Source organism: Delphinus delphis, chromosome 11, assembly GCF_949987515.2.
Source record: "Delphinus delphis chromosome 11, mDelDel1.2, whole genome shotgun sequence".
In the NCBI taxonomy this organism is placed as follows: Eukaryota; Metazoa; Chordata; class Mammalia; order Artiodactyla; family Delphinidae; genus Delphinus; species Delphinus delphis.
In genome coordinates, this window is record NC_082693.1 from 17,645,437 (window position 1) to 17,664,330 (window position 18,894).

Sequence of the window (18,894 nt, forward strand, 5' to 3'; positions counted from 1 at the left end):
GATTTTCTCTCTCACAATGTCCTGTGCGTCTGTCTTTTTTTACACTCTTCTTACTCTAATCCTAGTAGAAGCCCTCATTACCTGTCGCCTAGGCTGGCACAATTACCTCCAATCTGACCTTTATGCCTCTCTGTTCTCAAAACAGTCCAACATATTGTTAATAAAACTGTTTTCATAAAGTGAAACCATGATCACATCCCTTGTTTAAACTTTCTCTTTCCTTCTAAATTAAATCCATACTCCTCACCCCAAAACTCAAAGCCTAATATGACCCAATAGGGTCATATTAGGGTCATAATATGACCCTAATCTACTTTCTGAATTCATCTCTGTTCTCTTTCTCATTTATTTCGTCCATGAAGACTTCAACTTATCCCTTCTTGCTGTTCTCTAGCAAGCCACTTTCTTTTTTTTTTTCCTTTTTTTTTTTTAAACTTTGTTTTAGGCTGCACTGGGTCTTTGCTGCACGCGGGCTTTCTCTAGTTGCGGCAAGCGGGGCCTACTCTTCGTTGCAGTGCACGGGCTTCTCATTGCGGTGGCTTCTCTTGTTGCAGAGCACGGGCTCTAGGAGTGCGGGCTTCAGTGGTTGTGGCACGTGGACTCAGTAGTTGCAGCGCTCGGGCCCTAGAGCGCAGGTTCAGTAGTTGTGGCACAGGGGCTTAGTTGCTCCGCGGCATGTGGGATCTTCCCGGACCAGGGCTCGAACCTGTGTCCCCTGCTTTGGCAGGCGGATTCTTAACCATTGCGCCGCCAGGGAAGTCCGCAAGCCCCATTCTTTTCCACTTTGCTCACAGCTACCAGAATAAACTCTAAATATATATAAATTAGATGGTGACGATCCTTGCCCAAGTCCTTTCAGTGTCTCCCCATTCCTTCTAGAGTAAAAGTGGAGGCCTTTTGTGCTCTGACTCTTCAATCCCTCTTCCCCCCAGGCATATGGCCTTTGTCTTATTACTCGGAACATGCCCTGTCTCAAGCTTTTGTCCTTCTCATTGCCTTTCCTCTGGCAACTTCTTGTCCTACAGGTTTCAATTGAAATTGGAGTTTGGGATTGACATATACACACTACTGTATATAAAGTAGATAACCAACAAGGACCTACTATATAGCACAAGGAACTATACTCAGTGTTCTGTAAGACTGAGTAATAACCTAGAAGGGCAAAGAATCTCCTACCACAACACTGTAAATCAACTATGCTCCAATAAAAATTTTAAAAATAAAACAAATAAATAAAAATAAAGATTTCACGTTTTCAGAGAGGGTTTCCTACCTCATCCCACCTAAAGAATTGCCCATGGCCTACCCAGTCATTCATATCACTTTGTTTATTTTCTTCACTACTTTTTACTTCTAGCTGAAATTATCTTGTGGTTAAAAAAACTTTTTTGGTTACTTTTTTGTTGCTTGTTCTTCTTCACAACATTATAAAAGCCACGAAGCCAGGGACCTTGTCTATCTTGCTCACAGCTGTGTTCCCAGCATTTAACAGTATCATACCACCTTGCTTAATAAATATATGTTGAGTGAGTTAATGCCACTTATTCTGCATTGGTTGTACTCCTTGCCATCTCTGCCTGTTGAAATAGTGCCCATCATTTAAGCCCATCTCGAAGTCTTCCCTCTCTTTTGTCTTGATATCTGAATGTTAGTCCCACCCTCAAGTTTTTACATAGTCTTTTGTTTGCACACCTCTTATGGCCCTGCCAGGTTCTGCCTTGTTATTTTAAACCTTCCGTCATCTCTTCATTGGATTACAATTTTCTTTAGCAATGAGGTTTTGTTATGTTCATGCTTACATCTAATTACTGTGCCCAAACAATTGTAGTTATATACATAGTTGACATGTTGAATTAAAAGGCAAAAAATAACGCTAAAGTTTCACAAATGATTTCCTAATTCTGTTGGTTCTAGGGCTTAGAGGACGTTTGTGTCTCTGGAGCTAATTATTCATAGAGGATTTTTTTTTTATACTCATCAGTGGTACCAATTAATAGTTGTAAAGGCAGATAATGTCTTTACATTTTAAGGAAATGTAAATGTAGGAAAAATCATTTTAAGGAAAAATCAAGTATAACATTTTTTCCCTTTTTGTTTTTGTAGTAAAATAATTGGTTCCATGGATAGGGACATCTAATAGGTCTAAAGGAACCATAATGGGAAGTTGACTTGAATTTAAAAAGCAGGAGTAAGTAAATAGGATTTGACTACCCTACCAAAACTTAAAATATCAAAACTATTTTCAAGTATAATTTGTTAGAATTCCATTAGTGCCTGTTTCTAGCAGTGCCTCTCTTATGCTGATATAATTCATTCTATTTCTGCCATTTTTCACTCTCTGTTTTATTTTTTGTACTCTTGACTTTAACTGGATTCACTGACTAGTCTTACCTCTTGGTGGTCTGGACATTCTTCACACTGTTTTTATTCTAATCTCCTTGTTGTTACATTATAGTTTTAGCAAATATATATAAAATTTTCTATTCTATAAGTATTTCTAATTACCACTAAGGATGAGCATTACCATGGCTGTGGCAATAATAATTTCTGGAGCATACTGATGACATTAAGAGGTTGTTGGTGGTTTTGTTCTAGGTGTGATAATTTATTTTAAAGGTTCCTTATCTTTTAGATATGTAATAAAATATTTACAGATAAAAGCATATAATGCTGGGAGTAATTCAAAACAATCAGAGAAAGAGAAAGGGAATTCTAGGGGGGCAAAAGAGGAAAGACGATTGGTCATGAGTTGGTCATTGTTGAGGTGGGAGATAAATATATGGAGTTTATTATATTATTCTCTCCACTTCTGCATGTTTGAAATTTTCTCTAATAAAAGATTAAAAAGAGAAAAGAGTCACATTTTCCCCCAATAAAATACAATTGGTTTTGATGGTGGTTTGCAAAAGGAAGTCAGGGACAGAATCATTTTATTTTGAATAAACACACAGAAAATCTTTTATTCAAGGGCCAGACATGTTATTTAAATTTGATAAATTCTGCATGTTTGCTGAACACTTGTTCTTTGTTATATTTGCCATAGCTGCCACTCCGAGCATTCCAGATTAAGCTCTCTGTACGTCTTCTTCTGTACGTGGCCTCCACGATGACGCACATTTCCACAGCCACTGCACATCCTGGACAACCAGCTTGCTTTTTCTCTCAAATCCAGGATAATACCATTCAAGTGCAAAGACTAAAGTTGTGCCAGGAATCCTTTCTGCCTAATGGTAGTTCCACCTAAAATGGGAATATCATAAGTTGAATTATGTTCCTGGGTGACTTTTTTTTTGGTGAAGATTTAATGTCAATGTCGAATTTAGGCCCTTTAGAGAATGCCAAAATTGTGATCTGTTAAAAAGTGTATCAACATGCATAATCTTTAAACATAAATTGTGACCCAATGTTAGGAAACTTCAAAGGGCATTGAATAAAACTTTAATTCAAATGCTACTGAGATCCTCTTCTTTTTCTCTCTATCACTTTGGTGGCCCAAGTCATCTGCAGGCCCAGAGCCCCCTTGGTCTCATGAGAGACCCGAGGGAGTAGATTCCCAGGTCCTCACAGTGCCAAGCATCGTCCACAGAGCAGCCCATGTCTCTATAGCCCTGCACTATCCCCATATCACTGTCTGTTCCTGCTTCTGTTTCCAGATCGTACTGTCTCTGAACTTTGGATATTTTCTGACCTCTGCTGCAGATCCTCTTGTCCAGCCACTCTGTTCCTTCTTTTGAGTGAATCTGGGTCTTATGTCTCAGCTCTGGTTAGTTTTCCCAGCAAATCCATTCCATCTTCTTTATATTTCCCAGAAATTCCTCAGGGTTTCTTTCCCATTGATGAAAAGCTATCTTATTAATGGGACTGCACTAGATTAATTTTGATTTAAAGTTTTTGTGTTTTGTTATTTTAGTGATAAGGGGATGAGCTAAAGGCAAAGCTTATCATTTTGAGTTAAAAATCCTACTCACACTCATTCAGTTTTCTAATGATACTAATAATTTGATTTACAGTGTTATATTAGTTTCATGTGTACAGCATAGTGATTTGGTATTTTTATAGATTATACTCCATTAAAAGTTATTACAAGATAATGGCTATAATCCTTGTTGCTTATCTATTACTTAGTAGTTTGTATTTCTTTTCTTTTTGGCCAAGATGCATGGCATGCGGTGTCTTAGTTCCCTGACCATGGATTGAACCCAGGCCCTGGCAGAGAAAGCACCAAATTCTAACCACTGGACCACCAGGGAATTCCAGTGTAGTCTGTATTTCTTTTTTTTTTTTTTTTTTAGTCTGTATTTCTTAATCCTATACCCCTAACTTACCCTCCCCTCTTCCTCTCCACACTGGTAATCACTAGCTTATTTTCTATATCTGCGAGCCTATTTCTGTTTTGCACACACATTCATTTGTATTGTTTTTTTAGATCCACATATAAGTGATATCATACAGTATTTGTCTTTCTCTATCTAATTTATTTCACTAAGCAGCATAATATTCTCTAGGTCCATCCACTTTGCTCATTCTTTTCATTCTTTTTATGGCTGAGTAATATTCCATTTTATACACACATACAAACACACACACGTACCACATCTTCTTACGTCATCGGCCCGGTCAAAGCTGGTCTCCACCACCTACGTGTCCGGTCCATGGGAGGGGAAAGAAGGTACAGAAACATAAGCTCAGAGTTTTTAAAATCAAGAACGGGAAGTGGTCCATTGACTTCTGTTCATGGGCCATTGGCCCCAAATCAGGCACATGGCCACAGCTAACAGAGACAGAGGAATGTGTTGGCTCTAGCTGAACAACTCTGTTGCTATGAAAGAAAGGATGAATGGATTTGGGGGAGGTAACTGTCAGGCTGCTTCACCATCTATTTTAGGCAAACACTGTGATAAGCCGTCTGGGGGAAAGACAGTCTGAGGAGAGATGCATATGATATCCAAAAGTTATATAGTGCCAGATATTATGAAATAACCAATAAACACAGTCCACACTGTGGAGATAAAGAAGTAATTTAGACGGAGGATTTGAGAAGGCTTTGTAAAAGTAGTAATTTTGTTAGGCACAGAGTTTCAAGCTCAGAGACTTGCAGACTTGTGTGGGAGAGTGAATATGAGTGAAGCAGTCAGTGAACTTGAAGCACTATGTTATACATTGTAGTATTTTACACACTGCACTATTCGAAGGGGTTAGGAAGCAAAGCTGTAAACCGTGCGTTGGAATCAAACCGCAAGGAGCCTCGACTAGTATGCTTAAAGAGTGTAGACTTTTTTCACCGGTCAATGGCGAGTAAGTGAAGACTCCTGAAAAATCTGTTAATGTATCTATTAATAAGTGAAAAGTATATTTTAACTTCAGTTTTACAGGTAACTGTTTTATCCTCCACTTTTTCACTGTTTATTCAATACAAGCTGAAGTAGTCCAATAGCATGTGGAAATCCAGCCTTAATATTTTTGTTTTCTCAAGTGATTAAAATAAACACTGTGAAGAATAAGAGTTTCATTTAAATTATGCCAGAGAGTGTTGGAGTTGGGGGAGGGGTGTCATACAGTACTGGCAAGAAAATCTCCATGAGAACCGGAACAACGATTGAAAATGAGTACTAATGAAGATAGAAATACTCTAAAATGAAATTGGGCTCTGCTGTGGTATTTTGAGCTGAAGTTAAAGGCTGATTAAGATTTTCATGAACTTAAACTTGAATCTGTGCAGTAAATTATCAAGGGAGGTGTAATTAGGGTCACTTCCTTCCTAGATCTCTGGGGAATTCCCATCACCATTGATGAGAATTGTGCATAAAGATCATGGGAAGAGCATGGCCCTTGGGTTTCCTCTTAAACAGCCTGTAGGATTTGTTATGGTTATTTTAATGCACTGGTCCTTGGAGACACTAATTTCAGTTCTGCCTCTGCTTTGGACATGGTGAAAATGACAAAAGTTGTGGGTGGGAACCCCAAGAGATGCAGATATCTTTTCATTCTTTCTTCTTTATCTATAATTATTTAATTATCTGTGAGGAAATTTCTTTTCCAAAAATGCCAAATCTGTAAACAACAGTAAAAAATAAATGATTCCGACCAATGGAGGGGAAAAAGTGCCACCCCATGTTTACTAAGCGGCTAATAAATTCTCTGGGAGTTAGACTTTCTTTGGGAACTGAGGTCATTTCTTTAAGTCTCTGCTGGTTCTGAGACACCTGAGTGTTAAAACACTTGACCAGAGAGTTAGAAATATCTGAGTCCAGGGGACCATGATTTTTACTCAGAGAAAGTCTTGAGCCAAGTGGCAAATGATGAGGAATTGTAGAATAAAACTGTGGGACTGGGATAATGTAAAGCAGGAAAAAAAGTGACAGCTCTAAAGATGAGCAGTGTTCTACTTTCTCACCCAGTTCTCCACAAAACTATCCCGTGGCACAGCTCTGGATCTTCCGTGGCCTTCCCACGCCTGCCCAGTAACCAAGGGTAGGTCTCGATTTTGATCATGCAATTCTGGCACCTAAGCCAGTGTTCCTCTCCTGATACTTTCCATCTCAAAGTATTTGGGTGCAGAATCAACACCTAACCTGCTTATAAATTTCCGCTCCTCCATAAAGAGAAGAAACACACCTAGTTTTTTTTTTTTGCCAGATGGTGAATGTCAGACATGGTAGAAGTTCAATATATATTACTGGATAAATAAACTAATGACAGATACATGAAACCAGAAATATCCTCTGTAGGTAAAATGTTTCCCTTTACACTTTGTAGTATTCTACACATTATACTATCTGACAACAGGCAGGCGGCATGTATCAAATAAGCAGGAAAAGCAACTGGGTATGGGCATAAGGTCTCTGCTGCAGAATTTTTAAGAGATCAGATTCATGTTGCAAAGATCTTTTTTCTCTGTTCTAGAGAACGAATATAATGCACTGAATGTCATCTACTAAGAATCCAATTAATTTCGAGGCAGTCTTTCATTTCTAGCTTTTGTCCTTTGTGAATGAATCAAACTATTTTAAGCCCTTTATATACATTAGCTACCTTAGTTCTTACAGCAACTTATGAGGTAGGTACTATAATCATTTTGATTTTATGTATGAGGAAAATGAGGCACAAATATTAATTTTGTCAAGACCTCACAGATGCTAAGTGTTAAAACTGAAATTTAAAGCAAGAGAGTCTGACTGCGGAGTCTATTTTCTTAACCACTGTACTGCACTGTCTCATGAGATGGCACTGGAGCAGAAATCCTAAATAATCCCAGGAGGCCTTCTGGGGAAATGTTCCTGGTAGAAGCAAACCCATGATATGAAAGAATGTATGGCTCTGTTTCAGAGAACAGCAAGGCCAGAGCTGTAGAGTGGAAATGATTCAGGGGAAAAGGTAATAATAAGATGTAGTGGCTTGTGGGCCCTGGAAAAGGTTTCGATTTTCATTTTTAGAAAAATGAAAAGACATAGGAGGGTGTTAAGCAGAGGTGTGATGTAATATGATCTAAAAGAATATTGTAGCTGCTGTATGATGACTAGGACGGAAGCGAAGAATCTAAGTATTTAATATAAAATAATATTTAAATTCAATACATAAGTCAAAATTATACACACACACACACATATAAAGAATCTTATTTTCTAAAACTAAACTAAATAGTTCCAAAACTGCTTAGCCAGTTAAATATATTTTGGTAAAAATAGGTTCTGAAATCATTGTAATGTTCTAAAACACTTGCAGATTTTTAGAAATTGATGTGACCTTTTGTTTGGTGTGGCTGTCACTAGCTAAATGATGCCCTTATCTGAGCCATGACTTGACATAGGGGTCCCATCAAACTCTTCCACCGACTTCCCCATGAGATCAATGGCCATCAGGTCCTTGGCACCCAGCCTTTGGTTGCAGCTGGAAGGTGGCTGGTGGAACTGCTCTAACTCCATTGCTAGATTTGCCCCTGGCTGCCAAGGATCTCTGTATCACCTGGACTCAGTAATCCTGCATCTCAGCCCCACTATGCCCAGACATTGCCTGCCCCACAGCCTGTGTCACCTTCACAGATGTTGAGCTGCCCCTGCACAGAACAGGGAAGCACTGTGCATGTTCTTTTTGCTGGTGTGGCAGTTGCCTTCTGCATCTGTCTGGTTTCCCTGGGATGGGAGAGGGGGACCCACATCTATTCCAGAACTGCTAGGAGGTCTGATATCCAACTCTGTAATCACTGGTGGGCTAAATCTGATTAAGGTAGATTTTTCTTTAGCAAACTGAAAACTGTACAGAAATGTTTCAATATACCAATGTCCATAGATGAAGTAAAATAAATAGAGACTCCAAAAATCTGTGTAAAAGGCTACACAAGAGCTCAATTTTCTGATGTTTAGCTATGTGAAATATGAGAATAAGCCTATAGCTTACTGGCTTTGTACTTCTCTCCCTGTGCCCTCATCCCTTCCTTGAAGAGGCAAGAGCTAAGGATGATTAAATCAAGGGTTGATAGAACATCTCACTTTAGCAATTGAGATAATGCTAAATCTTTATATGCCAGGCCTGCATTCAGATATTATTGAGAAGGAGATGTAGTTTTAAGATGGGAGGTGGGAGACGCAAAGAAAAAAGGTTACAGGATTTCCATGGTACATCAAGCTCAAATAGAAAAACCAAGAGAACATTCTAAAACTTTGAATGAAATGAAATCAACATGAAATTTTAAAAACGTAGTTCCCTTGGAACAACAGATCTCAAAGAGAGGGACCCTCAGAGAGAGCGATCTCAGAGGTGAATGTCATCACTGTGTGATCGCTGTTTCACGTGCCTCTAAAAACGTGTTGTTTCTCCTTGAGCTTTCACTAGGGATAATTTTGTGAAAGAGAAATTGCAAAACTACAGTGAATACAAAGAAAGTATTTTAATAGAATATTCACTATAGTGGAGGCTTTCAACAAGAACTGAGAAGGCAAAAGAAGTAGCTGTCCCCTTTGGGAATCCAGTCCTAAATGACACGGGAATGCTTAGCTTTTCTCCAAAAGCTCCTTGCCTAGTTCTGCCAACAGGTGGCCATGAGGGGGACAAAGAAACCTCTGGAGGTCACTGTGAAGAACCAAGTGAATGAAGAGAATCCACTTAGAAGTAGATGAGAGCTAAGCAGCTTTTGTTGTTTTTTTTAATAAAAAATATTTTTCCAACTCACAGGGAAATGGGTAAAACTTTTCAGCTTAAATGTTTCTTCTGTGAGTTGTTCTTAGTCAGTTGGTACCTCCTATGGCTTGTCTTTAAGCAGCTGGGAGCCCCAGCAGGACTGCAGACACCTGGCTGAGCATCGGGGAAAATGCAGAACTAAGCAGTTTTTCTGTGGGAAATCCAAAAATAGATTTGCAAGTTTCTATTCATGTTTTCAAGGCTCTGAATGAGAAGTTAACAGGAACGTTGCTTCATCAATCACATTGTGGGGTGATTTATAGCTTTGAAACTTTGAGCCTTATACTACAGTAGTTGATTTAATGGAATAGGAATTTTGATTTCTAGTTAGATTCAATTACGTTCATGTGGAAACATGCTAGAATTGAACTCAGTTGTTGTTGTTTTCCAATTTCACAGATGTCCCTGCTTAAAATTTTAGTGTAATTTTCTTAATACTAGTTATGCTTATACTATACAATTTGAGGAAAAAATAAAATTCAATATTTAAAAAATAAACAAAAAATAAACAACAGAACAAAACAAAACTAAGCAGTTTTTGTCTCAGGCTTCTTACCTGGTGCAGTTAAAAAAAAAAAAAAAGAGAGAGGAGAGAGAGAGAGAGAAAGAGAGGAAGGAAAAACACAGTTTTGGGGCCCCCTGCCCATTCTATCACATTTCAAGAGTGAACAATAGAAACAGAGACAACTGTGGTGTCACCCGCTAAGTATTTCATAAAGCATCATCCCTTGGTCCACTTTCATATTCAAGGTCTATTACTATTAATGTAATTCTTGGGTTTCAAATTGAGAGAAATGAGAGCATTTCCCCTACATAACTTAAGCCTATCTCTGCGAATACTGCATGGATGAAGCAAGTGAGCCAAGAACCCTCCAGCTTGTGTGTTACTGTTTATTGACACAGAAAGTGCTGCTGTTGGAATATGCATATCATTTAGTGCATTAAGATAAAGAAGGACAAATTATTGTGTTCCAGCTCTGTTTCAGTCTGTGCCCTGTAGAAACTCTTCAACATCTTATCAAAGGCTTTCTGGGGGTTGTGTTGTTGTCAGGATTCCGACGTGTTCTGATTTCCTTCTGGAGTCATAAATTGCACCTTGGGCACCATGAGGGATGAATTGTTCCGGCGGATGGAATTATTCCTCCTCATGGAATTGTTTCTTCTCATGGAATTGCGCTTCCTCAGAGAATTCTGGTGGGACAGTTCACTCTTCTGGAGGGTTTGGATAAGAATGGAAGGCTTTTCGTCCAGCTCTCGGGCGCTGCACCTCGGAGCCGCTACCTTCACGGTGTTGCCAAATTTGGAGTAATCCACGGAATACACGCCTTCCTCCTCGGTTACGATGGACACGAAGCGATGGCCCCATTGGATCTCCTCAGCGATGTAGGAGGTTCTCGCTTGGGTAGTAATGCCAGTAGTTTCGACCACTCCTTCCAGAATCACGATGACCTCCAGGTCTTGGTTGGCAAGGTCAGTGGCGGAGATATCATACAAGGGGCTGCGCTTGTCAATCACGTGGCAGATGATCAAAGGGGCCACCAGAAAAATGTTATTACTCTCAAGGGGGTTATCAACGGGAATGTCTAGTTGGTGAATAGGCACCACCTCCCCTTCGGGTGTCGTGGTTTTCTTCACCACCTGGATGCGCACCGATGCACTGATGATCATGCTTTTCCTTAGGTCGCCCACACGGAACATGAAACACAGTTTGCCATTTCGGACTGCGATCACCGCATGGCGGCTGAAAATCAAGGTTTCCGCCCTTCGGTGAGCCTGGGCTGTTTTCATGAATATGCAGCCCAACATGACTGCATTGATGATCAAACCCACAATGTTCTGGAGAATCAGGACTGTGATGGCCAGAGGGCATTCCTCTGTCATCATTCTCCCGCCAAACCCAATTGTCACTTGAACTTCAATGGAGAAGAGGAAAGCAGAGGTGAAAGACCTGTAAGAAATGAGACCAGAAAACAATGCCATTGGATCAGATTTTGAATCACGAAATAACAGGCTAAGTTGAATTTTGCGTTTTCTTCCTCTAAAGGCTATTTTTTAAAAAAAAAATTATTAAAGTATAGTTGCTTTACAATGTTGTGTTAGTTGTTTCAGGTGTGCAGCAAAGTGAAATATATATATATGTGTATACACACACACACATTCATATTCTTTTTCAGGTTCTTTCCATTACAGGTTATTATAAGATATTGAGTATAGTTCCCTGTGCTATACAGTAGGTCCTTGTTGGTTATCCATTTTATATATAGTAGTGTGTATATGTTAATCCCAAACTCCCTATTTATCCCTCCCTCACCCTTTCCCCTTTGGTAACCATAAGTTTGTTTTCTATGTCTGTGACTCTATTTCTGTTTTGTAACTAAGTTCATTTCTATCATTTTTTAAGATTCCACATATAAGCGATATCACATGATATTTGTCTTTCTCTGTCTGACTTACTTCACTTAGTATGATAATCTCTAGGTCCATCCATGTTGCTGCAAATGCCATTATTTCATTCTTTTTATGGCCGAGTAATATTCCATTGTGTATATATATCTATCTATATATAGATATAGATATATACACACCACATCTTCTTTGTCCATTCATTTGTCGATGTCCAAAGGCTATTTTTAAAACTTTATTTATTTATTTATTATCTTTGGCTGCGTTGGGTCTTCATTGCTGCGCACGGGCTTTCTCTAGTTGCGGTGAGAGGGGGCTACTCTTTGTTGCTGTGCGTGGGCTTCTCATCGCAGTGGCTTCTCTTGTTGCAGAGCACGGGCTCTAGAGCACAGGCTCAGTAGTTGTGATGCACGGGCTCAGTTGCTCCGTGGCATGTGGCATCTTCCCGGACCAGGGGTCAAACCATGTCCCCTGCATTGGCAGGCAGATTCTTAACCACTGCGCCACCAGGGAAGTCCCATGTCCAAAGGCTGTTAAAGGCTTTTAGAAAGACCATCCACCTTAATGTATCAAATGTCCAGTTCTAAACACAAGCACTTGTTCATTCTCTCCCTCTCTCTCTCTCTCCGCATGCATCTACCTCCAGGCTTCTGGGATACACTTCTATTAATGTTTTCAAATCATGTAATGATGGGCCTGTTTATGTGAAAACATTAAAACAATACCTAGACATATTTAGATTTATAGGCTTATTTTACTTCGTGAAATTTTCTTCCAGGTTGATGTCTATTATTTATTGCCTGTCTGTGTTTAAGTGACTTGAGTCATGTGGGAAGTACTGAGTAATAAGTGAACTTTTTATTATTTACAACCTTTAAAAGTCATGCTCCCTAACAAACACTGCTTGTGTACCTTATATAGAGAAAGCACAGTGCTAAAGAGTGGTACAAAGCACATCATTCAAAGATACTAGTATTTTTAATTAAAAAAAACCATGTTGTGTCATTTGGAACGAAACATGTTTTCTTACTGATTGTCTCGTTTTGTTCTCTAAGTGATCTAGAGAATACTGAAGTTATTAAAGGAAGGATTTGAGGTAGAGATAGATAAGTGACTGTGTCAAGATTCCATAATTAATAAGAACACGAATTCTCTTAATTCTGGGCTAGTCTCCGAAAGAATCACAGGGAAGGGGCCAACAAGTGTCAGGGTTTTCTTGGGAAGCGTTTTCAAACTGCACTCTCTTCCTTAGCTCAGTGTAAACCCTGATTTGGTAGTTTAGGGTGGACCTGGATAAAACTTTGGAAAAGCTTGCAGATAATTCTGTTTTATCTCCCCTGTTGAGAAGCACCACATTTGGTTATTCTTATCACTAATTTATTCATTTAACTACATATCCTACACTGCTGTAGCTTCTTAATAGAAACAGTCTTAGTCTTGTGTTTGCCCTACACCCCAATTTCAAACTTTTCTAATTTTATAGACGAGAGACCATCTGTCAAAGTATTAGCTGTGTATTAATGCCACACACAACGAGAGACCAAATATTAAATATTTGAATACTAAGTTAAGTACTGCACTTTGGCGGGACACCGTGAAGGGCAGGCAAGCACACGCAGGTGATCTTTTTCTATTCAGGTTCATAATCAGGGATTTTCATTTTTTTAATTGAAAGATAGTTGATTCTTCTAATTAACTTTTAAATGGAGTGTGAAAATTGCCTTTCTTACCCCTTTTGTTGCTCAAACGATTCATGAAAAGCAATGATTGCTTTTTGCACTAGCTACACATGAGCTAATACTGAATGATCCAAAAACATGGCAAAGAATAAGAAAAGACCCCAGTGAAGGGGCACGGATACAACATTGATTTCTAATTATACATGCTTCAGGGAGCAGCGTATGATGAACATGCTCAGATGTTTCATTTTAACGGCTTAAGATATCATTCATGTGCCATATTGTGTATGTTGTTTATTTTATGAAAGAACTTACTTCCAAACATTATATTGTGCAGGACCCAGCCTTTTATGAGCACCTGTCATGCTAAACAACCTCAAGAGATGAAAGTGTTTAACTGTTCATTTGTTCTTCTACAGAGGGAGTGAGGCTGAATTAGACGAGGAAATATATTGGTTTATTTTCTGACTCATGTTAGAAAGTCATCCACGTGAAAGGGAAAGTGAGCCAGCCTGGAAGGAGAATGTTAAATGTTATTTGGATACACTGGAGAATGTTCATTACAATCAGTTGTTTTCGGTTCTGATGACAAGGTGAGACACTGAACTTATGAAAGGAAAGGAAATGCAAAGAATTAGACATATCATTAGTCATCTTTTAAATCCCTTTTGGGAGAGAATAGAGATTTTTTCTGTTTCTATTTTTTTTTTTTTTTTTTGGTGAAAAAGTATTATGTATGGTTGGTTAAGATTAAATTGTATGTTGCATCGAAGTATAAATAGTACCACAATGCTAAAATAAAACCAGTAAGATTTCAACCTTACAAGATGTCCAATACTATTTTTTTAGGTAAGAAGTGCAATTTAAAATGCTAAGATTAAATCAACTATATTTTAATAAAAATTTTTAAAAAAGAAATATGCTTTAGAGAATCACCTAATGAAAAATAAATAAATAAAATGCTAAAACTCTCATACTGATAAGATCAAGTGTGTCTCCTTGTATCTGTGATGCCATTTCTCGTAGTGAATCGAATGTTCAAACCAGCAGGAATACATCAGGGGGATAAACATGCCTCAGAACACCTCTTGTTGAACAATAAAAGCTAGCAGTAAAACAGCTTTTAATAACCAGTGCACTCCATCAAGTTCTTTTACAAAATCATTGAAAATATCTCACTTTTGATGACATATCTTTAATAAATTGCTTAATGACTTTTTTCCCACAGGAAAAGCCAATATATTTGTCTTGTGAATAAAATCTGTCCTTTATTTTTCCGAGGTTTATCATTTCTGTTTCTTTTATCTCTTTTTATGTGTATCTACTTCATGTTTATTAAAAATGTACCTTGATAAGAAAATGATTCACCAACATCAGTGCCAATAAATTTCTTAAAGAGAAATATTATAGATAATGCTATCTGACCTACATATACCCGTTAAACACAGTATTTTGTTCCTTTATATTTGGTGTACTGATGATCACCTACATTCCTCATCTATATTTTCTTTGAGACAAAAGTCTGTGGCAAGTTTAAGACAAGAAAACAATATCTAACTCGATGGTAAAGGCAGTGGATCGATTCAATTTGTTTTTCTCCTCAAAATCTGAGCTGAAATCTGTGGCATGTGATCTCTACGACAAATACCGCAACCCCCCTTGATAAGCTGGCATTGCAACTATTCAGGCAATGGAAGGATGGACAAGTTTACAGTCTGAGTTTCTGCTTCTTGCAGCGGTATGCTAATTTCATAAGATTTCAGGGTCATCAAAGGTCTTATTCTTTACAGTTTCCTGGAAGAATGGTGCTTACTCAGTTGCTTTGCTTTATGAATTATGTGAATTTGGAATATATTGAGAAAAGGTCCTGGAAAAGTTGCCAGCATAACTACTAATGTTTCACTGCAGAGTGCATATTTTTGCAATTGATATTACCTTTTTCCATCTTCCAACAAAATAAGAGACAAATCACTCCAAGTAAATGTTCTTAGGCCATGTGAAACTATGAGAGGAGAATCACTGAAATCAAATTCACTTTACTTATCTTTGAAATATTTACAATATAAGAGAAAAAAAGCAAAATTAGGGCAATCTAGGAACTGTCTTCCTATCCTACTAAAACTTTTAGAGAAAACCACAACACGAAGTCACTTCTACATAATCTCTTCCATTAAAAATTTGGACCAATCTCCATTAAAAAATAATTTTTTTCTAGTTCTGAATCTCAGCATAACTTCTAATTTTGGAATTCAATGCAAGCAATCAGCTATTTAAGATAATCTTGATAAAGAAGGGCTTATGTTTATTTCATTTCTGGTGGATTAAAAAAATTTTTTTTTAATCTAGAACACCTCTCCACCAGTGTTTTCCCATTTTTCTCATTATTTCTGAAAATGTCACTGGTAAGAGAAGTTGTGGAAAAACATTACTAGCATTTGCACAATATTTTTTGTTGATCAGAGATATTGCCTTGTGGATGCTGGAACTATGGACAGCAGCTTTTTCAGACTGAAAACTCAGTATGTGGTTTTTCTGAGGAAGGCGCTCTGTGGAATCCTTTGAACCACGACCATTTTAAAATAACTGGTATAATATTTTCAAGGCCAGCTCAAAGGATTGAAGCGCTACATTTTCAAAGACTCGTCATCCATAAAGCTGCATCTGAGAAGATTTTTAATACATTGGATTGGTTTTGTTGTTGTTGTTATGTTTTTACTTTTTTGCTTCTGAAGGTACTGAAACAAACTCTTTAGTTCACTTGCAACAAAATAACAGAGTGAAGAGAGAAAGGACAGTTTCATCTCTTTTTCTGTACTGTTTTCCACCCCTGCCTCATCCCGCTGCATTCTTACCTGACGTTAGTCACACACACGGTGGACTCCAAGCCACTTTTCTCCATCCCACTTTTCTCCATGTAAGCATAGATGTCCCCGTGGGCAAAGGCCACCAGCCACCACATGATGGCGAAGAGCAGCCAGCTGCAGAGGAACGACATGGTAAAGATGACCAGGGTGTGGCGCCATTTCAGGTCCACCAAGGTAGTGAAGATGTCCTGGAGGAACCGTCCTTGCTCCCGGATGTTCTTGTGCGCCAGGTTGCAGGCCCCGCTCTTGGCGATGAAGCGGGCCTTGGGCAGGCGGTCCCTGATGCGCGGTTTGCGCAGGTTCTCCGCGGCTATGCGCGCCAGCACATACTCCTCGGGGATGATGCTCTTTCTGGCCAACATCGTCCCGTCACCATAGCCAGCCTATGCACCTGTCTCCGACCTGCCTCTCCTTCCCTCGAGACCCGTCCTGCAGGAGGGAAACGAAGATTAAAAACTTTTCCCCCTATTTTCCTCACCTCTTCAGTCCTTGCATGTAGGGGTGTGTCTATACATTCCAGGTGACGTGCAAAGCTAAAGGTATGATCTTATTAATCTAAACACGAGCCTAGTTAGGGCTTGAGTTCTTGGATCCCGGAAAAATTACTTGGTCTGAACCAGAACTGTTTTAATATTCCTTATCGTTTTGAACACATAAGAGCACAGCCTTAATTAAACAAAACCAAGAGCCTTCCTGTAAACAGCAGGCTCAGTGATAATTCTGAAATTACCCGCGTCTGTAGATTAGTGCAAGGATACCAGCACGCGACGTCTATGAGGAAAATTAAGGATCTATTTACTAAACTATTCACATGATGTAGCAATATTAAAAGTAAAGAGGGGAAATTCTTTTTCTGTTATTTTTAGAAATAGGCAAAGGCCGTGAGCTCCTGCGTAGTATAAATGTTTCTTGTAATTCGACAAAATAATAATAAGCAATGTGCTATGTAACCTGAAAATTACGTAGAGGTATTTTAAATTTGAAAGAAGTGTGAGTTGCATTTTTTTTCTTTTAAAAATCCCACTGGAACTCATAATGTAATAGCTTGAAAACTTCTTGACGACGAAGGGATCAAACATACAAGCTGCAGGAAAAACCCCGGACAATAGCCTGCGGGCTGCGGATAGAGTCAATTAAAAGAGTGTGCCCCGAAATTCCATCCGGCGCTGTCAACCTCGCCCGTGTTCTGCATTTTCAATCGTTTGCGGGGACGCGTTCAGCCTCCCCCTCCCCTCCGCTTAGAGGAGCGTTGAAACTTACAGACTCTGGCGAGCGGGCGCAGCGGCCGCACCTCCCCGCACACGCCGGCCGACCGCGAGCGGGTCCCTCGCTGTCCCATCTCCGGGCGCGGGAGCGGGGACCGCGACTGCCGGAGGGACAGATCCCGGGGCCGCGCGTCCTAGGGAGAAGAGTTGAAATAATAAAAGGTGCAGTTGAATCTGAACGCGGGGAGGGCTGGAGGGAGGGGGATGGGTGTCGCTCTTCCCCTCCCCCTGCTCGGCTCTATCCCTTGGCCGCTGCCGACGACGGAGGAGCGGCTTGGGGAGAGGAGCTGGGGCGTGATGCTCCACAAATCAGCCTCCCACTTCGGGCTTTGACGCGCGCCAGACCTCTGAGGCCGAAATTGCTGAGATGAGGGAGGGAGGGGGTGGGGGAGAAGCGAGACCCGGGGAGGTAGGGAGCCCGCCGGTGGGAGGGGCGACGGGGGGTGGAGGGCGGGGCCTGTAGAACCAGCCTTTTTCCCAGTAGCTGCGACCCCCCGCAGCCAGCGTGACACGCATGTCTTTAAAAGGCTCCCAGCTCCGGGGAGAGAACTTTCTGAGTTCGAGTTCACTGACGTAAAGAGATTTTTTTTTTTTTTAACCTGGGTAGATAACTGTGCTACTTCAGGTTACATAAAACCAGATATAGAGATCAGAAAATAGTCTTCTGACGCATCCAGGCTGCGGGCACACATACTGATTTACATTAAATTTCCGTCTAGTAGGGATGATAAGTGGAAGCAGTGTTCTGAAACCCACTTCGTGTTGACATATTTCTTTGCCAGCCAAAGCTGGTTCTCAGGGAATTAAATACACACACAAACACACAACTACGACAAAAAAAAAAAAAAAAAGTGGGAGAAGAAAACCGCTCGAAGTCTCTTCCAATACAAAAATTTTACCCCGAACAGGGACTGCAGTCAACACTTCAGAACTCAAACCGTCATTCTTCAGTAATTGGTGGCTTTCTGAAATGTGGCAGCTTCTCGGTCTTGTCTAGATGGCCTCAATGATAAAAAAGAGCCATTACGCACAAGAAAGTTATACAGTAAATATCTTTCTGTAGCTTTTTGAAAAGGAGCCAGCAAAGACAAATGTGCTTTCTCCCACAGGTCAGGCCTCCTGATTTGGCACTTGTGTTAATGGAAACTTTAATTCTTGGAAATTTCATGTATTTTCCAAGACTCAGGACAGAAAGTGTATGGAGCATAAACAATGTGTTCATTTAATTACCAAGAGACCTAAAATTAGTCTTTGATGAAGGCAAATGAAGAATCATTTTTCCCCCTTGCAGATAGAGCTGCTTAACCCCTTCAATTTGAGCCTGGGGATCCTCGTCTGTTAGTGGTAGCTCTCTCCTCTACTGTTGTGAATTTTTACAGTAATTTATGTGGCAGTTTAACTACAAGTGTGTGGGGATCACACTGTACAGTTAATCCCCTCATCATTCCATTTTAGAATTGTTTGGTGCACGATTTATTCCCTATTATTTTAGCTGGGGGAATATTCATC

At 39.7% G+C, this 18,894-nt stretch overlaps 1 protein-coding gene across 1 annotated transcript; it reads right to left on the reverse strand.

Annotated features, from left to right (window-relative positions):
• Positions 1-10,059: 10,059 nt before the first annotated feature.
• Positions 10,060-17,698, reverse strand: KCNJ8 (potassium inwardly rectifying channel subfamily J member 8). Its single transcript, XM_060026133.1, has 3 exons — positions 17,381-17,698; positions 16,109-16,549; positions 10,060-11,122 (listed from the first exon to the last, which is right to left on the reverse strand). Exons 2-3 carry the CDS (start codon positions 16,480-16,482, stop codon positions 10,222-10,224), a joined length of 1,275 nt encoding a protein of 424 aa, XP_059882116.1. The 5' UTR covers positions 16,483-16,549; positions 17,381-17,698; the 3' UTR covers positions 10,060-10,221.
• Positions 17,699-18,894: the final 1,196 nt, after the last annotated feature.

Excerpts from the sequence above, each read along its gene's own strand:
- KCNJ8 (XM_060026133.1), bottom strand. The coding sequence starts at position 16,482 with ATGTTGGCCAGAAAGAGCATCATCCCCGAGGAGTATGTGCTGGCGCGC. Across the intron at positions 11,123-16,108 it reads GTGTGTGTGACTAACGTCAG|GTCTTTCACCTCTGCTTTCC; the intron begins GTAAGAATGCAG and ends CATTTCTTACAG.